The 26,508-nt window shown below is 49.9% G+C and overlaps 1 protein-coding gene across 1 annotated transcript in view; it reads left to right on the top strand.

The window, feature by feature from the left end:
- PRKDC (protein kinase, DNA-activated, catalytic subunit) overlaps positions 1–26,508 on the top strand; it is a 2,818,033-nt gene that overhangs the window by 2,546,974 nt on the left and 244,551 nt on the right. The window contains exon 80 of the mRNA XM_086965729.1: positions 23,491–23,583. Coding sequence (XP_086821855.1) covers positions 23,491–23,583 — 93 coding nt within the window. The remainder of the gene's footprint in view (positions 1–23,490; positions 23,584–26,508) is intronic.

The following is a 26,508-nucleotide window of genomic DNA, read 5'->3' as shown; positions in this document are numbered from 1 at the left end:
GCATTTCCATTGAGCCGCTTGAGAGCTTTTCGGCAGCCTCTTTCGTTCGTTCACGTTTGCAGTGGATGGGATGGGGATTGATGACCACTTCCTGCCTCCTGGGGATACAGCAGTTATGATTTCTGACGCTTAGCAGACTTATGTGGACGGTGTGTGGGTTGCAATTGGAGGCAACTCCTAGTGCGCATTCTAGTAAAACCGTAGTTGAGTTGTAATTAGTCGAGGATGCAGCGGGGATATCTTCTAGGTGCAGAGATGTTTATAGCAACTTAAAAGCAATGACCTCAGTTTTGGATAGGTCTGGCGTTTCTCCCAGCGTTCGCGACCTTTGGGAGGGACCGACGGAGGGGATGAGGGGCAGCAAGAACAGGAGCGAGCGGAGCACACAGGGGGAGGCCACCGGCAGGATCAGACCTAGTCGGACCAGCTTAGCCCCCTACCCTCGGCTCTTACTTTGCGGCTGCCTCTAATAGCAGCTGCGCTCGCCAATACTCTGTTAAGCAGGGCACCCTAAAGAGTCTTTACCTTTATTCAGGTCGGGCCCCCAGAGATCGCTCCAGAGGGGCTTCCCCCTGGTCGACGTGCAGTTTGTTGACGTGATTAATCAAAGCAAAAAATGCTGGATGCTGGTAGCCAGAGGAAGTTGCAGTTATGATTGCGAGTACAGGTATAGGTGCAGGTGCAGATAATTGGAGGCAGGATCCGATAATTCTTTCTGGGTTAGCAGACCACCACATCGGATAGGTTTTTTTTGCAGATAATCTGTATTGGGTACTCCTTATCTTTCATTGCCACTGTGCTGCACCTTCCCCAGAGTGACTGACTGAGAACCATCAGTCCATCTTACAGCAGGAAGTGCAGGCCTTTTTGGCCAAAATGGCCATTAAGAGGGTGCTAGCACCAAAAGTTGGTTGTGGTTATTATTGCCTCTATTTATGAAAAAGGATGGAGACGTTTAGCCTAATTTAGACTTGCACCCTCTCAACGCCTGTCTAGGAAAAATGTAAGATGCTAACACTCTCCTTCCCCTTGACCCTTGAAACTGGATGGTGATGTACCTGCAGGATGCCTGTCTCCATATACCCGTTCTGCAGACCCATTTGGTGCTACCTGCGGTTTGTGATCGGGCAGTTTCATTTTCAGTATGCTGTGCTGAGCTTTGATCTTGCCAGCTCCCCATGGGTGGGTGTTTAACAATAGTAATGATGATTGTATAGAAGCTTACCGTAGGAGGTTGGGGGTCCCCTTCTTCCTCGACAACTGTCTCTTGAATGCAGTGTCATAGCAAGCAGTAATCAACCACCTCCAGAATACACAAACATCATGTTATCTTTGTGGTTCCCTGTCAACGTGTCAAAATCATACCTGACTTGTTTGAAGCTCTCATTCATCTCATTCATCGTAGGCATTCTGGACACGATTTGGTTTCATGCCTTCCCCCAAAAGGAGAGTCCAGGACATTCAGGATATGATTACAATCTTTCATCCTCTGTCTTGGATTTCAGTGAGGTTTACTCTGAGGCTGCTGGGACTGATGACCTCCTGATTCTTCCATTCAACTTCCTCACAATACCACTCTTGCCCTGAATTCTTTAAAAGTCCAGGAATGACCAAGCCCAAGTCGTCCTAGTGGCCCTGGATTGGGCACGTAGAGTATGGTATCCAGAACCGTTGAGCTTGAACATCTGTCCTCCATGGGGAACTGCTGCTACAACAATAGGGCATGCTTCTACACCCTGACCTTTACAATCTCCACTATTATACATAGAGATTTAGCGGCTACAGCTGAATACCTTCGACCTTCCTCTGGAGGTGGTGATGTCATCTTGACAACCATGTGTCCCTCGACAAAAACTGCATAGCCTGTCTTTGGGACACATTTCTGGTTTGGTGTGACACACGCCAAATTGACCCCCCTGCAGGCCAGGTTATCTGACATGCAGCTGTTTGTATTGTCTCTTGCCTGGCACAGCTTTGTTTTGGGCATAGATATGATGTACCTCAATCTTTCTGCCTCTTCATGGTTGTCAGCCCAGCCCTCTCTTTTTGTCTTGTCACAGTGGGACCTTAACGTTGTCCTTGCATACTAGATGTGCACTTCCTTTGAGCTTCTACCAAGCTGTCCTTTGTGGTTCCTCACCTTCAAGATGGTAGTCCTCATTGCCATTTTCTTAGCTGGCGAGGGAGTAAGCTTCAGGCTCTCTGTGTTAACCTGCTGAACACTACTTTTTTTCTCACACACAATGATTCAGCTGACATGAGCATCAGTCTTGCCAAAAGCCATGACGCCTTTCCACATCAGTCAAACCGTCACCCTGCCTACGTTTTATGTTCCGCCACACCTTTTCTAAGGAATAGGAAAGGCTCCATCACTTAGACCCAAGAAGAGCATTGAGATTTTTACATTGATGGGACCATGCAACACTGGGTGAACGATCGGCTCTTTGTGGGGTTCATTGGAGTGGAAAAAGTAAAGGCAGTGCAGAAGCGGACCATCTCCCACTGCATTGTGCTCTGCATCAAGATCTGCATTGGTCAAAAAGCAGCCTCTGGAAGGAGTGTGAGCTCCTTCCACCAACCCAAAGCTCCTCTAACTGCATTGGTATGTGAAGTTCCTGTCCTAGACACCTGCCAGGTGGCTACAGGGGTGTCACTTCATACATGCACAAAGTCCTACTGTCTGAACAGCAAGATTCTTCAAAAAGGGCATTTCGCCTGCTTAGTCCTACTAGATTTCTTGGGTTGAGCCAATTCACAGACCCACGTACTAATAGATTCGGATTCAAAAGGTGAGGCACCATGGTTTAAAGTTTATATCAGGAGAATATAAAATCCGGCCCCAGCGCCACCCCTGGCTCCGCCACAGGCGCCGCACTGGGTACCGTTTATCCCGCCCCTGCCCCGGTTCTCGGACCCTTTTGTTCCGACCTGGGATCCGCATTGGGATGCGGCTCCGGTTCGGCCCCGGCCGGATGGGGACTGGGACGGCTCCGAGGACCCCCTTGCGTGGCAGTGTGACTCCGAGCAGGATTGGGTGGATGAACTTCAGGATACGGGTGAACTTGATGTGTCTTCTGACCCGGGTTTGCCTCCCCTCTGCCTACTATGGAGATGGGCGCTTCCTACATTCTGATGCTGCGTCGATCTGCGGAGGCTCTCCATCTCAACCTCTCTTCGGTGACCCTTAAGACCAACCTCCTTACGGAGGTGCTCCAGACAGCGTCTACGCCGACAGAACCCCTGCTCCCTTTCAGTGAGGCCCTGACCGAAGTCCTCTTGGGCACTTGGTTGCGGCAGGCCTCGGGAGCATTGGTGGATAAGAACGTAGCTAGGCGTCATCGCCCGGCGCCTGGGTATCCTGCCTTCTTGACCACTCACCCCACGCCTGAGAGCCTGGTCAATCAGGCCTCGACGTCGCAGAGTGCCTTTCCCACTACTCTGCCAGGTAAGGACTCTAAGAAGCTGGACCAATATGGCAAGAGGTTGTTCTCCTCGGCCAGCTTGGGCAAGGATGCGGCGAAGTTTGCCATCCGGTGTGGTCTGAACACGGCTGATTCCTTGGACAGGGTGATTTCCACAACTGTGGCGTTGCAGCGCCATGCCTGGTTGCGGTCTACCGCGTTCTTGCTTGATGTCCAGAACTCACTAATTGACATGCCCTTTGATGGCTCTTGCCTCTTTGGCGACAAGGCTGACAGTGCCCTGGAGTGGGTAGGAGCCAAGCTCCACATCGTGATGGCCGCACGGTAGCTCGGCTCCGCCGACCTCCCTGCCCAAACTCATCTATCCTGCCGCCCATCCTGCCCAAAAATGATAACATATTATAGATGAAGGTCTGCTGATACTTACCACCCGTCCTGGTGGCTCCGGCGTTCAGTGGGTCCGCAGCGGTGTCCTCCCAGGAAGTGCGGCCTCCGTGGAGTGGAGACCGGGGCCTTGCCTTCAGCGAGTAGCCGGCGAGACGGTGTCGGCGGCGGCCTCGGGTGGAGGATGGAGGCCGGCCGGAAGAGGCCGTAGTGCGAAAAGGCCGGAGGCAACTGAACGCGCCTGCGACTACCGTCCGGTGCTCCAGAGGTGAGGTGCGGCAAGTTGTGTGTGGGGGACGCCGTGTTGGTGGCTCCCCCCTTTGTTGCCTTGCCCGGCCATTCCGAACTTCATCGCTCGGTGGCGGAGAGTGGCTCCAGCGGAACGGTGGCGCCGGCGGGTCCCCCTCTTTTGGTGGCCCTCATTTCTGCATCGAGGTTGCTGTTTGGGTGCTTGAGGGGGATCCCGCGGGGGCTCTGCTTGTGAGCCCGCCCCAGGAGTTGGTTCCGAAAAGACAGCGCTGTAATCGCAAAATGGCGGCTGATGCCGTATGCTGTGGAACGCCCCGGGATGTCGATGCTGTACCTCTGTACTGCACTGGGGCCTGCACTGGGGAGCGCGAACCCACGATTGGTGACGTCCTACGAGCGCTGAAGATATGGCAAGTGACCTTGGCCCGGGATTCTTGTGTGCAAGACAACGTGGTGACCGCCATTGCTCCCGGGCCGTCCCTCAGAGATGCGGATGGGCCCGAGGTGGTTGCTGTTTGTTTCCCGCACTTTGGTGGGGGTAGCGATGTCTTGGTTCGCATGCGGGAAGTTTTGCTGGTGATCATTGACACTGGTGTACATGACTGCCGTAAACAGCTTTTGCATTACCGTCGGCGGAAGAGATCTCATGTGTTGCTTCCACTGGCCGTTCGGCGGCTGCTCCACGGCCTTTTCTCTCCGCTTTGTTTTATGCCCTCTACTTCGACATACATCGTGGCGATAGCTAAGAAAGGACTGGGGTGAGCCCGGTTCTTAATCCGGAGGACTGCTGTTCAGTGCACGGAGTAATGGACTGCCCCAAATTGAGATAATTTGTTGAATCCTTAATATGTATGGCTACCTGAAAACTTGCCAGTTTCGTTTTGGGCTGCACTAATTGTTTGTATGGGCGGGGGGTGGGGGCCGTGCGCCTTGTTACATGGTATCCTCTCCCCTGGCTTTCCTTTTTCCCTTTTTATCTGTTTTCTTTCCCTTTCCCTATATTATCTTATTCTATATTTCGGGTTCATGTTTAGGGCGACAGGCACGCTGCTGGGAGGGGTAGGCCATAGCCTTCTGCAGGGGTGCAGGGTGGGGCGGGTGGATTGGGGTCTATTAGATAGTTACTTGTTTCTATGGCTCTTTTGTGTCCTTTTCTTGGGTCTCCATGACTGTGCGTGATACCCGCGGGGTGAGTGCCTGGGGGGGAGGATTGGGTATTCCTATATAATAAGGTACTTTCAGGTTCTGCTTATCCTGACTTAGCTGCCCCGCCCCTAAGAATGTTTGCTGTCTGGATTGTTGATCGCCATTATCGCCGTGGGGCGGGTACAGTAACGTGGAGTCCCCTTTTCCCTTGTTCTAGTATTTTCGTTTTCCTTTACTCTCCGGGTTGGGCTGTGTAATGATTGCAACTTTATCAGTCTCATTGATAATTTGACTATTATGAGAGTGATGTTCTGCTTGTCTTTGGGCACATGAGGTTGCGGGTAGACACTACCGAAGAAGAATTGCAAGGGCATCTATGGCTTGAACGCTTTTGACTATTCTGATGACAGATCTATGGATTCCCTATTATAATGTTGTTGGTTCTGTTCCCCGCCATGTGCACCAGGACGCTTATTACACAACCGATCCTTTATTCTTTTACCATAAAATTAACCTTCTGTGATCCTGTGCCGGGGGGTTACACTCAGTTAGCATTATGGACTCGCAGCATTGTGCAGTATTGCGTAACCACTCCGTACTTTGTATTGATATTGGTGCTTTCCAGTTTGTTCTGTGGTCGGCCTCTGGGTTGTAGGCCCGTATTTGTATGCAACCATCTACACAAATAAAGGTTTTTAAAAAATTTTAAAAAAAAAAGACAATGCCCTGGAGTGCTTTAAAGACTCACGGGCCACGGCCAAGTTTTTGAGCCTTTCCACGAAGAGCCCTGCCACGCCGGGGGTTGGTTCCTTTCGTGGCCAGGGTAGAGGCGCCCAGATGCGCTCCTCCTTAAAGCCTGCGCAGAACCTGCCCCAGCGTGGCTGCGAACGTGGCTACCACAGGGGCCGGTCTGGTAACCAGCAGGCGGGTCAGTCTACCTACACACCCGCGGCTTCCACCTCCAAGCCTTCCTAAACCGGGCTTCAGGGGGAACCCCACACCGGTAGGAGGCAGGGTTCGTCATCACCACCACCACTGGTGCGAAATCACATCGGACAAGTGGGTGCTGCAGATAATCTGCCAAGGTTACTCACTCCGCATTCAATCCTCTCCTCCAGCCATGCCACTTCGGTACTACCACATGTCGGGGATCATTTGGCTTTTCTCCATCAGGAAGTCACGGCCCTCTTGGCCAAGGGGGCCATCGAGTACGCTCCCGCTCAGAAAGTAGGGGGTGGTTGTTATTCCCACTACTTTCTGGTCCCCAAGAAGGACAATTGGGGCCTGCGCCCCATCTTGGACCTGTGGTACGTCAATCGCTTCCTCCGGAAGGAGAAGTTCAAGATGCTGACTCTGGTTCAGGTCCTGGACCCTGGAGACTGGATGGCAGCGTTGGACTTGCAGGCGCCTATTTTCATATTCCGGTCCTGCCCGCCCACTGGTGTTACCTGCAGTTCATGGTAGGCCAGGAGCATTTCAGTTTGCCGTGCTCCCCTTCAGCCTTACCAGCGCCCCTCTGGTGTTCACGAAAGTGATAGCGGTGGTCGCAGCTCATCTGCGCAGGTCAGGGGTGTCAGTCTTCCCCTACCTCGACGACTGGCTGTTGAAGGCGGGCTCACCCCAGTCAGTCGTCTCCCACCTCCAGACTATTGCCAACCTCCTGCATTTTCTGGGGTTCTCCATCAATGTGCCGAAGTCACACCTGAGTCCCTCTCAGAAGCTCCTTTTATCGGAGAGGTTCTGGATTCGACGCTGTATCGGGTTTATCCTCCCGAGCAGCGAGTCCACTCTTTCAGCCTCTATCCTGGGTTTTAGTCAGGATGACCCTCCGGCTTCTGGGCCTGATGGCCTCCTGCATCCTGCTGGTGACGCATGCCAGATGGCATATGTGGGCTCTGCAGTGGGACCTGAAGTTCCAGTGGGCATAGCATCAGGGCAACCTGTCCGATCTCGTCCAGATCCCGGAGGGCGCTGCACGACAGTTGCAGTGGTGGCTCCCAAATCGCGACTGGGTCAGTGGCAGATCCCTCTCCCTTCCCCAACCGGAGCACACAGTGGTGACGGAAGCGTCCCTCCTGGGCTGGGGAGGCCACATGGGAGAGGCTGAGATCAGAAGCCTCAGGTCTCCGATGGAGTCCCGGCTCCATATCAACCTTCTGGAGCTACGGGCGATCCAGCTTGCGCTGAAGGCATTCCTTCCCCCTGTCCGGGGAAATGTAATACAGGTGTTCACGGACAACACCACCGCCATGTGGTACTGCAACAAAAAGGACGGGATGGGGTTGTGGACCCTATGTCAGGAGGCTCTGCGCCTCTGGACATGGCTGGAACATCAAGGCATTACTTTGGTGGTTCAACACCTGGCAGGTTCACTGAATGCCAGGGCGGACGAACTCAGCCGCCGGTGTATGGTGGATCACTAGTGGCATCTGAACTCAGACGTGGCGCAAGGTCTCTTTCTGCGGGGAGAGCCTTGGTTAGATCTATTCGCCACCGAAGAGAACGCGCAAAGTCATCAGTTCTGCGCGTTGGAATTTACGCTTTTCGTCTTGAGTGGAGCTGCGGTCTGTTGTACGCCTTTTTGCCTATACCACTTCTGGCCAGAGTGCTGAAGAAGATCAGGCGCGACTGGGCCCAAGTTATTCATCTTTGGCCCAGTAGGGCTCTGCTCTGGTCACTATCAAAGGCTATCTTTCTGCCATTTCCACCTTCCTGAGGCTCCCTGATCAGCCTTCTCTTTTTAAGTCCCCGGTTGTTAACCGCTTTCTCAAAGGCATTACACGGGCGTTTCCTCCCGTGCCCTTCATAATGCCTCAATGGAACTTAAATCTTGTCTTGACTTTTCTGATGTGAGTTCCCTTTGAGCCTCTTCATAACTGTCCTTTACGTCTTCTTACTTCTTAAGACAGCTTTCCTGGCAGGACCCGAACAATACGAAGGTCAGTGCACCACCGACCTGGGCCGCGCGGCACGGAGACAGCACCCTACAACGGACCCCCCAAGAGAACATAGCTGGCGCAGCAACACTACAGGGGGCAGAGGCGGTCGCCGCATAGGAGCGAGGGAGCAGTGGGCCCGCACGGTGAGCCAGAACAGAGGCCAGGTGGACGGTGCCCCGGGGGGACGGCGCAACACCGGACATATACGCGGGACCACAGGGGGAACCCCCAGGCCCGCTACCAGCAGAGTCGACACAGCAGAAGTTCCCCAACACGCAGCGGCCGGTCCAGTGCACGAGACACGGTGCAGTGTGGAACATCGAGGGGGGGAACATAGTGCCCGCTCCATCCCGGAAAGAGGCTACCGAGAGCAAAAACGCGAGACACTTCAGCGGCTCCTAGGCTCTCACACCAACATCCAGTGAGACCCACTGCTATCTGGCTGATCCCGCCTGTTAGAAACTTCAATCGACCCACGGGCAGCGGTCACCTGGGGCGTTTCTCTGGCACTCGCAGGGCCCAGCACCATGGCGGGAAAAGGCCTTAGGAGCGGATCCACGCAAGCCAAACTGGATAAATTCGCTTATGGACACCAAGGGCAACAGCAAACTACAGGGCGACCCTCCACAGGCCATGCCCAAGAAGCAGACAAGTCGGCGAAAATTACACTAGAGGACATCATGAAAACACTCACAGAAGTTAAAACCACAGTGGGCGCCATCTCCTCGGAAGTATCTCTGCTGCGAGCGGACTTTCACAAAATGGCGGAGAGGGTGTCGCAGGTGGAAGTGGTCACGAAATCGCTCGTAGAAGACACCTCAGAGCTCCAATTGGCCATGGAAAGGATGCAAAAAGTCACCAAACTCCTGCATGACAAGCTGGACGACCAGGAAGGGCGCTCACGCCGCAACAACGTCCGTATCCTTGGGATTCCAGAGACGGAGGGGAAGGGGGCCATGGACCTCTATGTTGAAGACCTCATCAAGAACAAGCTCCAACCCAAGGGCCTGTCGCACTTCTTTTCGGTGGAGCGGGCGCACAGAGTCCCGGGGGGCCCGCCCAAGACGGGGGCGGCTCCGAGACCGGTTCTAGCCCGGCTCTTCAACTTCAGGGACAGGGACGCAATATTGCAGGCGGCGAGGACTTCACCACCGGTGCGGATTCAAAATGCCACCTTGGCGTTCTTCCCGGACTACACGGCAGAGGTGGCCAGGCGACGCAAGTCCTTTACGGAGGTTAAGAAAGCACTGCGCGACAGAGAACTGCCGTATTCCATGATGTTCCCAGCTAAACTGCGGATAGTGGCTGAGGGGAAGACCTGGTTTTTTGACACGCCAGAGGTGGCTCAAGAATGGCTGGAGGGCTGGCGACCAGCGGGGCGACGACAACGCTCACAACAAGACCGGCAGCGACACTGTGCTGACCAGACACCGTCCAGTCAGTCCTCCCACCGACCACACCAGGGAGGAGAAACAGAAATAGAATCGGACCTTGGGAGGGATCCACTGGACTCTGGACAAGTGGCTCCGGTGTGACATTTACCTGCTTTATTTTTCAAGACTGTGTGGGCCGCGGGACCGTGGCTCGGACGTAGCTGAGTAGGGTGGGCACAGGCAGTGCCCGGAGGGGACTCACCAACCCTACGAGCAAGTAAGATGTATAGGGGGGGGCTGAAGCACTCTGCACAGTTGGGGAAGCGGGCGGGAGTTTGTCCGTGGAGCAGGGTAGCAGGGAGGGGGGAAGGGTTTGAAGTTTATTTGTTGAAATGTTTATTCTTGTTTGTAGTCATCGTTCACCACCTACACAGCAGTATCACCCTGACATTAACACGTCTCCTACACAGCGCGACACTAGTCGACGCATGGGCTGTGCCGCAGCACACGTTGTGTACAAGACTCCTTCATCAGTCTAATGGCCAGGCCACCTAATCACACGCCCGCCGAAGGCCCCTCCACGGCCGGGAAGATTCCCCCACTGCGCATACTGACATGGAATGTCCGGGGCCCGGGTGACAAAATCAAGAGAGGCTTGGTCCTTCAAGCCGTAAAGCGGCAAAACCCAGATGTGGTCCTCCTACAGGAAACCCACCTCACGGGATCCACCTGCAAAGCCTTAGACAGACGTGGGTACACGATGGTAGTCCACGCCGACTTCACTACTGGCTCCAGGGGTACGGGCATACTGGTGAGAAGGTCTTCCCCCCTTATGGTATCCAGCCACGTGGCAGACGACCAGGGTCGCTATGCCGCAATCCACGGCCAGTGGGAGGGCAGGGCCCTGAATGTGATTTCAGTATATATTCCCCCAGCCCTACACTCGGTGGCCTTGCCAGCACTAGGCAAATTCCTTCTTGGTCTCCCTGATGGCGACATGATTGTTGGGGGGGATTTTAACGCAGTCATGGATCCACTCAAGGACACTTACCCCACCAGGACCAGACCGCGAGGTGCTACACCCCTATCAGACTTTGCGGAAGCCCTAGGCCTTGTAGACCTCGGGCGGGAACTACACACAGAGGCCACCCACTACACCTACTACTCAGCGGTACATAACAGCTGGTCTCGTATAGACTACTTCATGACACTGGGTTTGGGACTGGATATGGTGGAGAGGGTGGACACACTGCCCAGGGGGGTCTCGGATCACTCTCCAATCGTCTTATCGCTAACCACCGGAGGGAAACGGAATGCCCGACTATACCCAATCTACCCCAATTTCCTGAAAATCCCCAAGATTCGGAAAAAACTCAAACTGGCGACATCACTATATTTTACCGAGAACACGGGCACAGTAGAGTCGCCCTCCATCCTATGGGAGGCATACAAAACTGTCCTCAGGGGGGCGGCCATTGCGGCGATCACAGGACACAAACAGGACTCACGGAAGGAACTCACGGACCTGGAGCTTGCACTAGACACGGCCAATAACGCTCATATGACAGACCCCTCCCCGACCGCGACACATACACTCATGCTCCGGCAACAACAATACCTAGCCCACCTCAAAACGACAGAGAAGGGATACATCGCAAACACTCGACATAGGATCTATGATGTGCGCACAAAGCGGGACGTATGCTAGCGTGGCTAGACAAGAGAGGGAATGGAATGAGGGGTATCCATAGGCTCAACACAGAGGATGGGCGGACACTGGTACACCCGGAGGACATAGTAGGCGAACTAGCTCGACACTATCAGGAAATCTATACACCGGGACGGAGGGTCACACGACAAATGGCAATGGCAACACTCGCAGACATTACCATCCCCAGCATTACACAAGAAGACAGTGACACCCTAGAACTAGACCCGACGGGGGAAGAAATCCAGCTAGCGATCATGGCGTTGCAGTCAGGTAAAGCACTGGGCCCTAATGGGATACCGGTAGAGTGGTATAAGTCCGTGGCTACAGACCTCAGTGCCCCATTGCTGGACATGTATTTGGAAAGCAGGGACAGACTAGAGCTGCCACTAGATCAACGCACAGCAACGATTGTGGCAATACCCAAGCCCGGAAAACCACCGACTGAATGCACTTCATACCGCCCGATATCGTTACTAAACATCGAGGCCAAAATACTAGCTAAGCTTCTGGCCACCCGATTGCTGCCCCATCTCAGTACTCTAATCCACCCTGACCAGTCGGGCTTCATGCCCCACCGGAGCACGGCGTTGAATCTTAGACGAGTCCACGGAGTGTTGGCCCGTGCACACCTCCTCACGGAACAAGCGGCAATCCTCTCCCTCGACGCCAAAATGGCGTTCGACTTAGTAGAATGGGAATACCTTTTCATGGTACTGGAACGCATGGGTTTTGGGCCAAAATACATACGATGGATACGGCTGCTTTACACAAACCCCGTGGCACAAGTGGTGGCCAATGGCCACACGTCGCCGAGATTCCCACTGGGCAGGGGGACCAGACAAGGCTGCCCCCTGTCCCCCCTGCTCTTCGCGCTAGTACTTGAACCCTTGGCCATCCAGATCAGATCGACACCTCTATTCGCGGGCATCAAATGGGAGGAGGGGTGGGAGGACAAAGTCTCGCTGTACGCGGACGATATGCTCATATACATGACCGCGCCCGAGACCGGCATCCCAACCCTACTAGACCTTTGTGACACGCATGGGCGCACATCGGGTTACACACTCAATTGGTCGAAATCCACCATATACACTTTGAAAGGCCCAGAGCCAAGACTGCAGGGGAACTGTCCAATGCTTAAGACGTCAGCCTCTTTCAAGTACCTTGGTATTGTTATCGCGAGCGGGGAAGCAGACTTTTTCGTGAACAACCTGAAACCGCCCATAGATCGCCTGCGAGCGGATGTTAGGCACTGGGCGGCCCTCCCACTGACCCTACTGGGCAGGGCGGCATTGTACAAAATGATGGCCCTCCCAAGACTTCTTTACGTACTTGAGAATACTCCTCACCTGGTACCGCAGCGTTACTTCCAACAGATTGTGGCGCTGGTCACGGTACTGCTCTGGGGCACAGGCCCGGCGCGCATAGCCTATGACAAGCTGGTAAAGAGCTGGTACGAAGGTGGCATAGCGCTCCCCAACATCCAGCTATATTACTGGGCGGCCCAACTTAAGATTATAAACTACTGGATCCACGCCCCGAAGGACGACCCGGCCTACCGGGCAGACTGGTTGCAACTTGGGACGGACTGTATGCTGTCCGTGCTGTACAACAAGTCGCAACTAAAGGACCTGATCGGTCCGACCAAGCACACGGCGGCGCTGTGGCACATGGCGCAGGCCCGTCTGGGATGGGCAGGCCGACTCACTAAAATGACGCCCTTGTGGGACACGAAAGCGTTGGGGAACCTGAGAAACTGTAAGGGGTTTGAGCGGTGGGACTCAATAGGCATCTCTACGATAGGAGACCTCTGGGACAATGACTCAGTATTACCATTTCCACACTTGCAACAGCAATACAACCTCGGACCCACAGAAACGTTTAGGTACGTCCAGATTAGGCATGCATTACTACAGGCAATCCCTGCCGGCACCACATTACCAGACTCCTCTCCTTTGGAAGATAGACTACTAACCGATTTCATGATCCAAAGCGCCACCTCCCTTACATACAAAAAACTGATCAACAATCTCAAAGACCCGACACTAAAACTCAAAGGGAAATGGGAGGAGGAAATAGGTGAGGCAGATGAATTTGAATGGAATGAGGCCCTGGCCTCTCCGAAGGAGGTGGGAATCTCTAGTAAGCTCAGACTGGTACAGCTTAAAATCTTACACCGTATCTATTACACCAGGACACTGCTGCACAAAATACAAAGAGCACCACACCCCTTCTGTTTGCGAGGCTGCGGGGAGGAGGGGACGCTGTTCCACACGCTATGGGAATGCCCGCAAATACGCGAATTCTGGAGACAGGTGCTCCGATCCATCTCCCAGGCCCTCAAACTCTCCATTCTACCCGAACCACGTAAATGCCTTCTAAACATCTGGGACCCAAATGACCTGGGTAGATATGAACTGATTTGGGCATCACTGGCATTAACAGTAGCTAAACGGGATATAGCACAGAAATGGGGGGCGCCGGAAATGCCCACCGCCAGTAGATGGGCTAAAAACATGGACATCCTGATGGTGACAGAGAGAGCGGTTTATGTGCTTCGAGCGGCGCCCCGGAAATGGAACAAGGTATGGGCGGCATGGAACATGTACAGAGGGGAACTTTGTCAGCCCTTGCCAGAGGGAGAGGAATCAGACTCCGAAGGAGAGGAGGAGTAACTGAACAGTTGCGGGGAGAAGGCCTCGGACATGTGGCACGGCTGGGTGGGCGGCAATGATCTGGCCCTTTAATGCACTACGAATAGCAGCACAGGGTTTTACGAACTGTGGGAGACATCCAGGGGATACGATGACACATGGTTGGGGGGGTATGTTGGGAAGTTTGTTCTTAAAGGTTACTTGGAAAGAGATGTAGCCATCACTGAAATTGAGGGAAGGGTTAGCGAGGGAACGCACTCTACGACCGAATGTCATATATTGAAAGCTTATAAGAGACCCATGATACAGCAGAAACCATGTCTTAATTACGAGATTGTAGCCAGTAAGTTAATGCACAGATAAATTGTACGAAATGCAAGATTACCAATTGGATGTATGCAATTGTTTAACCACTATTCCTTCCTGACAATAAAGTTTTAAAAAATAAAAATAAAAAAAATAAAAGAAAATGAAACGTTTTGTTTTCATTTTCTAAGGGTAGGCAGAGGTCCCTGGGACCATTGCCTGACCTTAAAAAATAATTGTGCATGCACTTGCAAAGGGGAAGGGGTCCATTTGTGAATGCATTACCATCTACTTGAAGTAGGTGGTATTTGTGACTGTTTTGAGACCGCAAACATTTGTACATTTTTTTGAGACTCGCTATTTGGAAGGGAATGCCCCTTCCAAATAGCAAGTTGTAAAACCTATTTAGAGAGTCGCAAACAAATTGTGCCGCGTGAAATGGGCTATGTACATGGCCCAATAGGTTTTTGCAAGCGCAAACGGGTTCGCCAACCCCTTTCGCGCATATAAAAACAGATCGTACATCTGGCCCTTAGTATTTTATATTGAAGTAATAGCCCCTCTGTCACATGTATTTCATTTGTTTTATAGCATCTCTTATACCATTGTAGGATGTCAGAGCACTTTACATAACACACATATAGAAACATTGAATCATACATGTAAATCAGTGTGTATATAAAATGTTTAAAGTGTGCTTGGTCAGGAAAAGCACAAACTCAACATTCAGAACATAACACAGTGGCTAGCATTGACTTTAACATTAAAAATGTATTTCCACCCAAATAGATCTTTTTAGCAGTATCAGGATAATTAATAACTGGGGCAAAATATAAGTTACTAACTGGTACCATGCAGTTTGCAAGCAGCTCTTTGACACGTTATAGGTCCCTCTGCTAGATTACGATTGTCACTTATAAAGTTCACAGTAACAAAAGAATCTCTGTGACAAAAGCAGTAACCACGAACCTAGGCACATAAAATACTGCTTTTTAAGATGCATGTTACACGTTCTTTGCAGTAGGCACATTAACCCTCTGTGCTACATTAGTTAAATCAAAGCTGCCACTGAACAAAACTCTCTTCAGTCTCCAGCAGGTACATTAATCACTGGCATTCTCTTGACACTTTTATTGTTGCTGGAAAGCTGCTAATTATACAAAAAACGTTTCTGTGCTTTTAAAACTGTTGCTTACGGACCCCCTGGGAATGTGTCACGGACCCCTGGGTGTCTGCGGACCACAGTTTGGGAAACACTGTTCTAAGGTAAGGAATCTATCACTAACTAATGTCTCTTACAGATATATCGTTACACAAGTAGTAAATTGTGCTTTTAGTCCCAATCCACCTAGGAATACACTTATGTGTTGAAATTTTTTATTAAAATTTGCAGATGAAAATACGAATACAAATGCAGCAATAAATCAGAGTAATATAATGGTAAATACAAATGAAAAGAAAACTTACATAGGATATAACAAATATGAGGAAACAGAAATAACATCTATTCCATAGTCCAATATGTGGTAACAATAGGAAGAATAATATGTAAATCATACTATAGAAGGAAAAATAAAGAAAGGAAAAGAAAAAAAGGAAAAGAAGAAAAGAGAAAGAAAAAAAGAAAAGAAAGGAAAAGAGTACCAGAGTAACAAGAACAGATAGGAGGAGAATTGATACAAAGGAAGGGGAAAGGGCATCAATAGGAAAGTAACAGGAAAGGGACCATGGAAATAATAGAATTAAGCAGAAACAGTATGTGTAGAAGAAGAAGGAGTAGAAGCAGAGTCATCATGCACAGTGGTTTCCAGGAAAGGGGACCATTTTTGGAAAAAAATAGAAGCCTGATCTTGTAAATTATAAATTGTGCGTTCATGTAAAGCCGTTTGCATCATTGCCACCAACCACTCTTCCTGAGAAGGAGTCGAGGGGGATTTCCAGTGACGCAGTATACAAATTTTGGCCGTAGCCAAAGCAGTATGAAGAAGACAAATTTGCGGTTTGGAAAGTTTCGGGAATCCTCGAAAGTCATGTAAAATAATGTTGGCAGGTGTAAAAGGTAAAGGTAACGACATTGAAGAAGCCAATGTCTTTCGTACAAAAAGCCAAAAGGATCTAGTACGAGGACATTCGCAAATGATATGTGTAATATCACATCCGGAAGCTGAACACCGTGACCACATTATCCAAACCTCTATTAATTAATATTCCTAAGTACTTAAGCCGGGATGGTTGCCAATGAAAAGGAAAGCCAGAGATTGCTGCTTTTGTAGTACCAATGAACATGGGTAATGCTTCACTTTTATCCCAATTTATTTTGTAACCTGAGAAAGAAGAGAAATCGTTGATAATTTGGAGGAGAGCGGGAAGAGAACGGGGAAGATCAGTAAGGGTAAGAAGAATGTCATCTGCATATGAATACATTTTAGAATGGCCAATTGGAAGAGGGACGCCTACTACTTCAGCAGATTGTCGTATTGCTGCAGCCAAAGGTTCCATTGCTAGGAGGAAAAGGAGAGGGTAAAGTGGACAACCTTGACGAGTACCTTGTCGAATTGGAAATGGGGTAGACAGAAAAAAAACGCAGTTAACTTGAGCTAATGGGCTATCATAGAGCAGACGCACTTTATCTATAAATTGATCGCCTAAGCCGAACCTTTGCATGAATGTAAAGAGATATTCCCATTCAATGCTATCAAATGTTTTTTCAGCATCAAGGGAAAGATGTAATGCATCGTCTGCAAGATGTTTAGCTGACCATAAAGCATGAGATAAAGTACGGAGATGATTTCGAGACGAACGACCTGGAACAAAGCCTACTTGTGAATTATGAATTAGAAGGTAAAACATTACGAAGACGCAATGCAACAATGCTAGCTAGTATTTTAATATCAGAATTCAAGAGAGATGTAGGCCGATAACTGCCACACAACAATGGATCTTTACCAGGTTTTGGTAAAACAGCTATAATTGCTTCGTTAGAAAGAGATCCGAAAGAGGATTCCTCAACGGGTTCTTTAAACGCGGCATGTAAGGTATCAGGAATACACTTCTAAAACTCCCAAGGACCTCACGTGAGGCACTTGGAGATACTCAGGGTGTCAGGCAGAGGCCAAACAGCAGGGTCCAGTTCAGGTCAAGTTGACACTGGTCAGCTGAGTAGTTGTAGATAAAGCTTGCGGTAGCTTGTTGTCTCTGTAGATTATTTGTGAGCTGGACACAACTGACTTCTTATGCAAGGCAGTCTGTGCCAACATGGCGCTTCAGCGCCACACGTGGATGAGATCCATTGCTTTTCAGCGGACACCAAGTTATATTAATGAAAATGTCATTTGACGGCACTCAACTCTTAGAAGGTAAGACCACTTCAAAGAAAGCAATTCAACAGGGCACTCCCTATGACTTTCTGTGCACATACACCTGTATCCCCAGCAATCCCACCCCCTTTTGAGGCTTTGGATGGTATTTTGGCTCAGGGACCACGCCTAGGCCTACTGCCCCAGCCATGCCTGGCCTTAGTGCTGCTGGTGCCTGGTGTGACAATCTTTGTTGACATCCACCCCCTCCCCCCACTTGAATACTGGCACAGTATATAGTGTCCACCTATGGTGAGGCCCTGTGCACTGAGTCCAGGCAACCCTTAGTGACAGTGTTTAGGTCCATGAATACCAAAGCTCTCAAGGGGTAGCTGTGGAGAGCAGCTAAAGCTTATTCAGGAGGGTGTAAAGCGGGTGCATGTACCACTATAGTAATTCAGCAACCTTACACATAAGAAAGAACCATTCCAGGTGAGTATGTATAAAAATACTTTGCATTTATTAGCACACACTATACCCTATCTTGGTATAACTCCTAACTGGAGACATCAAATACACACAAGAAATACTTCAGAAACAGGTAAGTAGCGTAGGAAAATAGATGGGCCCCTACGGGTGCCCAAATCATATACTAAAATAGTGGAATGTTAATTGGTTACCAAATCCTTGACTAATACCTAAGGGTGGAGGACCCATAGGGAAGCATGGAACCACCCATGGTGAGTAAATAGGGACACTTAGGCACCCCGGTGCAGAATGGTTACACTGGGTCAGACGTCCATAGGATAATACATAGTAAGTTGCTGTTGGATTTTTATGGTTCAAGGACTCTTCCCAAATGACCCTAAAGGAACCACTTGGATCAAGGAAAGTTAAAGAGTCACCCCGCCTGTGGATACTCCGAAAACCTGGATTCCTACACCGGTAAGCCCAGGGGCATAGGGGTGAAGTGGTGTCAGAACCGCATGTGACGCAAAAGGAGGATCGTGGAGGATCAGCTGCTACAGAGTCACGTTTACCAGGGTGATGAAACCAGGACGTGGAATCCAGATGAGAAGAACCTAAATGCAGAGGGGACAGAGTCCAAACCACCCGGAGGTGACCAGAAGGCCCAGGAGCACAATACCAGGCCTTGTCGGAGGTTCTTGCTGTAGGACGGTGAGGTTGAAGCAGCAGCTAGTAGACCAGGTGACTTTGCCAGAGCATATGAGCTATCCATGAACTGTCCCACTCATTTCAATGAGTGTAAGAGGGTCAGTCACCGGCAGTAACACCAACCAGCCTTGGCACATGCAAATAATGGTTTGCAGGAGAAGATGCTATGTTGCATACCAGCAAGGTCTGTGGGTCTAACCCAGGAAAAGTAAATCAGAGCCGGCCATCAGCACGCAGGCAAGCCAGCAGGAATCAGCGGAGCCCTCTCAAGGACCCTCTGGCAACAGTCAGAGGGGGTAGCAGGAAAGCCTCAATAGGACACAGGAGATGAAGCCCCAAGATTCAGAGGATGCTGGCAGGACATCGGTCTTGAAGCTGTAATGCTGGAGTTTCTTGGAGCATGAAGATCTTTCGTGAAGAGAGCCAACAAGCCTTTGCAACGGCAACCAAACACAATGCACATGGAGGTGGTTCACTTTGGCTGAAGACGGTTTACAGTCGCTCAAGTTGCAGGAAAAACTGGTCAGGCCTCTGGAGAACCACCAACTGTGTTGCAAAGCTGTAGATGTCCGTGGGACAACTGGATTAGCAAACCGGTCATCGACATAGAGGTGCCTACCGATGCAGGGAAGTGACTGCTTCACTGCAAGGGAGATTCCTTCTTGCTACGATGCAGGCAGAGTCCTTAGTTACTCGAAGGATGCACAATCACAGAGTTGCAGAACTTGAAAAAGCACAGGGGCCAAGATGCAGCAGGAAACTTCCCACCAGGAGCAGTCTTGTCCTAGTTCCTGGCTTGAGGAACAGCAGAGTTCCGGTGTCCACCAGCATAAGAGTTCTTTGAACAGTCTTCAGATGACAGGCAGTCACATCTTGAAGTTGTTGTCGGGACGAATGTAAGGACCCACCCTCAGGGCAGCCCTTAAGTAACCCTAGAAAGGTAAAGGGCCTCTTTGGTGACCCACCAATTGGTGGGGGGGGGGTCAGGGACGCTACTCAGCTGGCTTAGCCAATCAGATGCTCCATGGGGCCAATATTCAACATTGCAGAATCAAGTGGCCACCTGGAGGAGCTCTGGGCACCTCCCTAGGGAGGAGTTAGATAAGAAGGTAGAAATGTCTCTGTCCTTTGTGTAGTTTTGCGCTACAGCGGAAGCCAAAGGCACCTGAACTGGGCAAAATTAGTTTATGCCAGGAGTGCACTGAATGTGCTCTTCAATGCAATCTGGTGAAGCTCAGAAGTGCCCCCACCCTACCTAATTCTAAAGGAGAGGTGGTCTCACGTCTCCTTCGCTGGAAACCCTTTGCTCAGCTTCCCCTGCCCAAGTTAAGCTCATTAGCAGGGGGGCAGAACGTTGTCTAGGGTCGGCAGCAGCGCAGGCTGTTAGGCAGACCCTGTAATGCTACACAGGCAGGTATTGGGGAGTCCTCTAAAGACCCTCCCAGTACATGGTATTATGCATCTAACACTGGAATCAAAATAGTTGCATGTCTCCAACATGTTTGATACCAAACATGTATCGCAAAAAAGGAACCCTGTGGTCTTGAACAAAAAGAAACAATGACGTGGGATGAGCTAACTACAGTGGGGTGTCTCTTTAAAAGGACAAAATCCCTCACCCAGCAATGTTGGCATTATTCATCATTGGGATTCTCCTCGTGGCGTGATGCCTCGTCACAGCACAGGCTACACCCCCCTCACTGAGAGGGAGGAGGTCAGGGATGTTTGGTATGGACAAGGAGGTTTACTAAATACCGCAACGATGAGTTCAAGGTCAGTGGGTAACGCAGTGCAAAGAAATAAATTGTGGAATAAAACTTGCTTCAGGGTACGTAATGTCCCTTTCTTAGAATGTCCCTGGGCCAGTATTAAAACAGGGGTCCGATGGCAAAAGCATTTACCTGCAGTTAGTGATGAGATGGCTTGCATGTTTCAGCCTTGTAACTCTCACTTGGACGTGTAGCGGCTTTCTTCGGTACTAGCTAGTGCTGCTGCTCAACAACCTATGTGCTTGTGAGTATATCGAACAATATGTGACTAAACAAAAAATATTTGTTATACAAAACAAGTGATCTTTAGTCTGTCTTAGTTTTTTTGGAGGGATTCACTGGTGGTACCCGATGGTGTCGGGGAAACAACCCTCACCTCAACCTGGCATGCAGCTCAGGAAAAATCACTGCCCTGTTTGTGGGTAGCAAATGTGCCAAAGTCACACTTGACTCCTTCTCAGACACTCCCTTTCATTGGATCTGTTCTGGACACAGTTCTGTTTCGGGCTTATGCTCCTGAGCAGAGAGTCCAGGATATTCAGTTTATGATACTGATGTTTCAGCCTTTATCCTGGATATCGGTGAGAATGACTCTGAGGCTTGTGGACCTCTTGGCCTCCTGCGTCCTGTTGGAAAATCATACCAGATGGCGTATTCAGGCTTTGCAGTGAGACTGGAAGTTTCAGTGGGCGCAGCATCAGGAGAGTCTCTCCAATGTGGTCCAGATCTCGAACGGAACTGCAAAGGACCTGGAGTGGTAGCTTACTAACTGCGATTGGGTCAAAGGAAGACCCTTCTCCTTTCCCCCATCCAGATCGAACAGTAGTGACGTATGCGCTGCTCCTGGGATGGGGTGGCCATTTGGGAGAGGTGGAGATCAGAGAACTGTGGCGGAATCAGGACTCCATATCAACCTGCTGGAGCTCTGGTCGATTTGACTAGCATTGAAAGCACTTCTTCCCTCTGTCAAGGAGAAGTTAGTTCAGATGTTCACGGACAACACCACTGCCATGTGGTACAGCAACAAGCAGGTCAGAGTGGGATTGTGGACCCTTTGTCAAGAGGCTCTGCGTTTATAGACATGGCTGGAACACCAGGACATAACCCTGGTGGTTCAACACTTGGCAGGTTCTCTCAATGCCAGGGCAGACAAACTTAACCAGTGTTTCCTAGCAGATGACGAATGGCATCTCCAGCCGGTGTTGCCGCAAGGCGCAATGTCAGCAGCTTAGTATCCTGAGCTTTTGAAAATGAGCATCGATCCTCCTATCAGGCTGCCCATTCGAGATGATCGAAGGTCGCTGCAGCAGAGGATGGTTCTCCACCCGAACCTGTCAACTCTCCACCTCCTTGCATGGAAACTGAGCGGCGACTGTTGATAGCTTTTGATCTTCCTCCTGAAGTTTGTACATTTATTCTGGCGGCCTGGTGTCCCTCCACCAAAAAGGTACGCGTCTGTCGTTAGCAATTTTTTCAAAAAATATTGTACAGAAGTCTATCGACCCTCTGTCTGCTTCTCTTTCTGATAGTCTTCTCTTTGTTCTTACCCTTGCCCAGTAGGGCTCTGCTCTGCGCACACTTAAGGGTTATCTTTCTGCTCTGTCCAATTTCCTGCGGCTGCCTGACCAACCCTCTTTATTCAAGTCCCCTGTTGTAAATAGGTTCCTGAAAGTGCTTTTACATATGTTTCCCCCTACGCCCTTCATTATGCCTCAGTGAGTTCTGAACCTGGTTCTCACTTAACTCATGTGTGCTCCCTTTGAGCCGCTACATAATTATCCCCTCCGGTTGCTTACCACAAAGACTGCATATCCAGTGGCAATATCATCTGCCCGGAGGTTGAGTGATCTGAAGGCTTTATTATAAAAGTCTCTCTATCCTATGATATTTCCAGATAAGGTGGTGCTTTGCACCCGGGCCTCTTTCCTACCTGAAGTGGTAATCCCATTTCATTTGGGTCAATCGTTCACACTCCCCACATTTTATGCTCTTCCAAATCCCTCTTGAGAGGAGGAACAACTCCACCGTCTGGACCCAAAATGACCGTTGTTGTTCTACCATGACCACACAAAAGAGTTCTGGGTGGACGACCAACTCTTCATGGGCTATGTGGGAGCTAAGAATGGTCGGGCGGTACAGAAGCGGTCCATTTCGCGCTGGGTGGTTCTCTGTTTAAAAATCTGCTATGCCCTGGATAAAAAGCAGCCTCCTGAGAACTCAAGGGCACAATCCACCTGAGGAATGGCTGCAACCTAGGCATTAGCTCGCTGGGTGCCAGTCCTGAAAATCTGTCAGACAGCAGCGTGGGCTTCCCTGCACACATTTCCTAAACACTACTGCCTGGACAGTCAGGTTTGCAGGGATGGACATTTCGCCCATTCGGTCCTGCAGGACTTTAGTCTAGTAATTTGTCCGCAGCCCACTGCCAGGATGGTATGGCTTGGGTATCTATTCAAAGGTAAGGAATCTGCAGCGAGAGAAGTCTGTATCAGATGAACAAGTTGCTTACCTTCTATAATGCATTATCTGGTAGAGACAATATCTAGCTGCAGATTCCTTAATAGACCCACCCATGCCTCGCCACTCTGTGGACATATTTTTAGAGCTATGGTTGCTCTCTTTTCAGGGCCCTAGTTTGGACACACACTAGTCGGTTCACTTCATGGGTCTTCACTTCTGGGGTGGAAAGTCATGAAAAGTAGCCTGGCTGGCACCTATACAGGTGACCGTGACGTCACATCCGGTAGTGACCACACCACCCGGAACCAAACTGAGCCACCCAATAGCGTGCAGGGGTACTGCTCAGGCAAAAAGCTTCCAGATCAAGTCTGACGCCTGGGAAAGTTAAAGGTAAGGAATCTGCAGCTCGATAATGTCCCAACAAGTTAATACTTTACAGAAGGTAAGTAACTTGTTCATGGTGCACATTGACATTCATAATATAAATCATATAACCATTCTGTATGGAATAATATGGCCATCACAATTAAAATGATAATGGAACTGTGTCATGGTTTCAACATGCATGCATTTAGGTCTACATGGCTTGCTATTTTTCTTTCCAGAATTGGCCTTATTGAATGGCTTGAAAAAACATGCACTTTAAAGGATTTTCTACTGAACAATATGACAGAACAAGAGAATGATAATTATTCCAGGTGAGTGTTTAATTGTAAGATTTGGAGCATTCCTTCTGCAAAATGAGGCACATCTTACAAAATGTTCTTTCCTAAATGATGCTCAAATTGTGTACACATACATGAGGAAATGGTAGTATGTTAAAAGGTCTTCTAAGAATTGCTTTTGTCATTCATTGTATTAATTTTATTCTGACCTGTTCACTTTGGAAATACATCACACTTAATTAACTAAAAGAGAGAAGCAAACACCTCCACACCATTTTGTTTGAGTATTAGTAGACAATCAAAGACTCATTTTTTTGATATGGCATCTGTAAATGCTCTGGTACTTCTTTAACATCTGGACTATGCAAGCAGCTTTTAGTTGGATGGGTGTTACTCTCATGCCAAAAGTATTCATATCAGAATGGGCAAGTTTAACTGAAGAATGCCATGAGTCAAGTTGGAGGATGCAACAGAGTACAATCACTGCTGCTGTACTATGTTCAGTTCTGCTCGTAGACCATCTAAAATATTCGTTACATATCCTGAATTGCTATATTTATAATGAGCATCAACAACATCCTTTTTTGGTCTTGCTTTAGAAGGTGCATTATGCCACCACCCTGGCAGAGAATAACAGGGTTCCAGACATCATGTTTATTATTATCTTTCATCCTTGTGTTCAGTGTGGTAGTCAATATCCTCCCACTGAACTCCTATTTTTAAAGTGCGCTAACAAGATTCCTATTCCTCTTTAGGCTAAACAGCTACAATATTCTATGCAAAGGCCTTGCCAAATCTCCAAATATTACCTAGGCTGCAAAATAACTCATGAGCATGTTCAGAAATCTTCAGAAAACGTAAGCAGATCAACATTTTGTGAGAAGTTGGCCTGGTATATGATGATCACTATTCTAATGAGCACCTTGCACCAGTCCAAACGATCCTTATGGTGATTGGTTGTAAGTCAACCTTATAGACCTGCTATCCTAAATGTAGCATGGACAAAAGCAGTCTTGGGCTAAACTCAAGAGGGCATGTGAAGCCAGCTGTTTTACCATATGCAATCCCTTTAATACCAAATGAGAGGACACCACACAAGTTATATATTATAAAATATATGTATTTATTACTAGAATAATCCCCTATACTCTTTATGAGCACAGAAGCACAAGCGTTAAACAAAGAACTTCATATAACATACAACATTTGCACAAATATGGATAGGCCCTGGTGGCCACTCAAACCATATACTAAAATAGTGGTATAAGAACCACGTCACGAACAATGGTAAGGCCTAGGGCCTTGAGAATCGCTGGGGCTACTCGGGACTAACGAAGGTTAGGTCGGGGGAGGCCCACAGGACGCGGGCGCAGTGTCTATAGGCAACCACGTTTACCATAGAAGTCAATGGTGCTTAAAAGTTAGAAAGTTACTGTTTTAGCAGACTGCCGACTGGACTAGAACTTAACCACTTACAACTAGGACACTAGAGGTGTAAACCACTACAGGAGCACCGGAGTACTCTCGTTACCGCACCCACAGGAAGCGGGTGCATAGGTGTCAAAGTGAGTCGGGTTTCGTCGTGGAGTTCTATGGAGCCTGGAGGAAAACATGCTGCAGGCGACCAGGAGAGAGGAGTCCGGTTGGATCCAAGGGTGGATCGAAGATGTAAAGTACCTGAAAGCAGAGGGGACAGAGTCTGGGTCACTAGCCAGTGACCAGGATGGAACCAGGAAGGAACCAGGCGATGTCTGGTTGCGATCAGGTGATGTTGTGAAGTTTGTCTCCGCTGCCACGTGGACCAGGAAGGATCGACGATGACCAGGAGGTGGACACGGGCTGTATGTATGTAAATGTAAATGTATGAAGCTTATATAGCGCATGACTTACCCTGGGGCATCTCCGCGCTTGCTTAGGGAACCCGTCCTGGTATTCCCCTGTGAGATAACCCTGGCAGGGTATCCACAAGGTGAAAGCCAGGCATCCCACCGCGAGGGGCCGATGTGGAGATTAAGCAAGCTATTGCCCAGAGTCGCAGAGTGTGAACCCGTGAGTCGAGAAGGCACCGGAGCGAGAATTATCGAGTCCGTGGAATTATTGAGCCCAAGACCCGCCGAGGCGGGGAATTGAACCCTGGTCCAGGGCCGAACTCAAGCTCCAGGTCTGCCGCCTCTAACTCCTGAGCCACACTTCTCCACCCACGAAGCTGTTGGCGGTGTCGGTTCTCGAATCGGAGTCAACAGGCCTTGGCAAATGCAACCCACGCAGGAATCGAAGATGGCTTCTGGATCGGACCAACAAGGTCTGATCGGCTGCTCCTTTTCAGGGGAGCAAAGGCCATTGTGGAGCAACCAGACCAGCAGTGTAAATTCGAAGGATCTTCGTCACAGAAGCCACTAGCCAACGGGCAAGTGACCGGACAACGTGTCGAGCAGGAAAATGCAAAAGGGCCCCACGCAGTACTCGAAGAGTGTGGAGAATTGATCTTTGGTGCAAAAGCTGCTCGGGGCTGGGGCTTCTCAATCCCCAATGCACAGCTTCGAGGGGGCCTCGGGAGTTGCACAGGAAGTACTTTGCTGGCTTTCCAAGATGGCCAGTCCCACGTCGCCTCCACGGGTCTCAGCTTTGCTGGGACTGTGGATCAGGCTTTTGGAAGTCTGGGAGTCCAGGTCTTGTCGGTCTCTGTCGTTCGAGCTCCGGCGGGAGCAACGGCAAAGAAAACCTTTGAGCACTGATGGTGCCTGCTTGTGCAGGGTGGTCACTCCTTGACCACAAGGGAGATTCTTCAGTCTTCTGCGTCGAGTAGGATGTCGAAGGGTCCAGAGTTTCATATCAAAGTTTCAGTCAGGATGATCTAATGTTTCATTGCACAGCTCCTACCTTTATTCCAAATCAAGGGGCTGGATATCCTGCTAGGTCCCTCCTAAGGGTGGGACCCAGGAAGTGGGTGATTACACC

The sequence above is a fragment of the Lissotriton vulgaris genome, chromosome 4_1 (assembly GCF_964263255.1).
Source record: "Lissotriton vulgaris chromosome 4_1, aLisVul1.2, whole genome shotgun sequence".
NCBI lineage: Eukaryota > Metazoa > Chordata > Amphibia > Caudata > Salamandridae > Lissotriton > Lissotriton vulgaris.
This window is presented reverse-complemented; position numbering and strand designations above follow the sequence as displayed.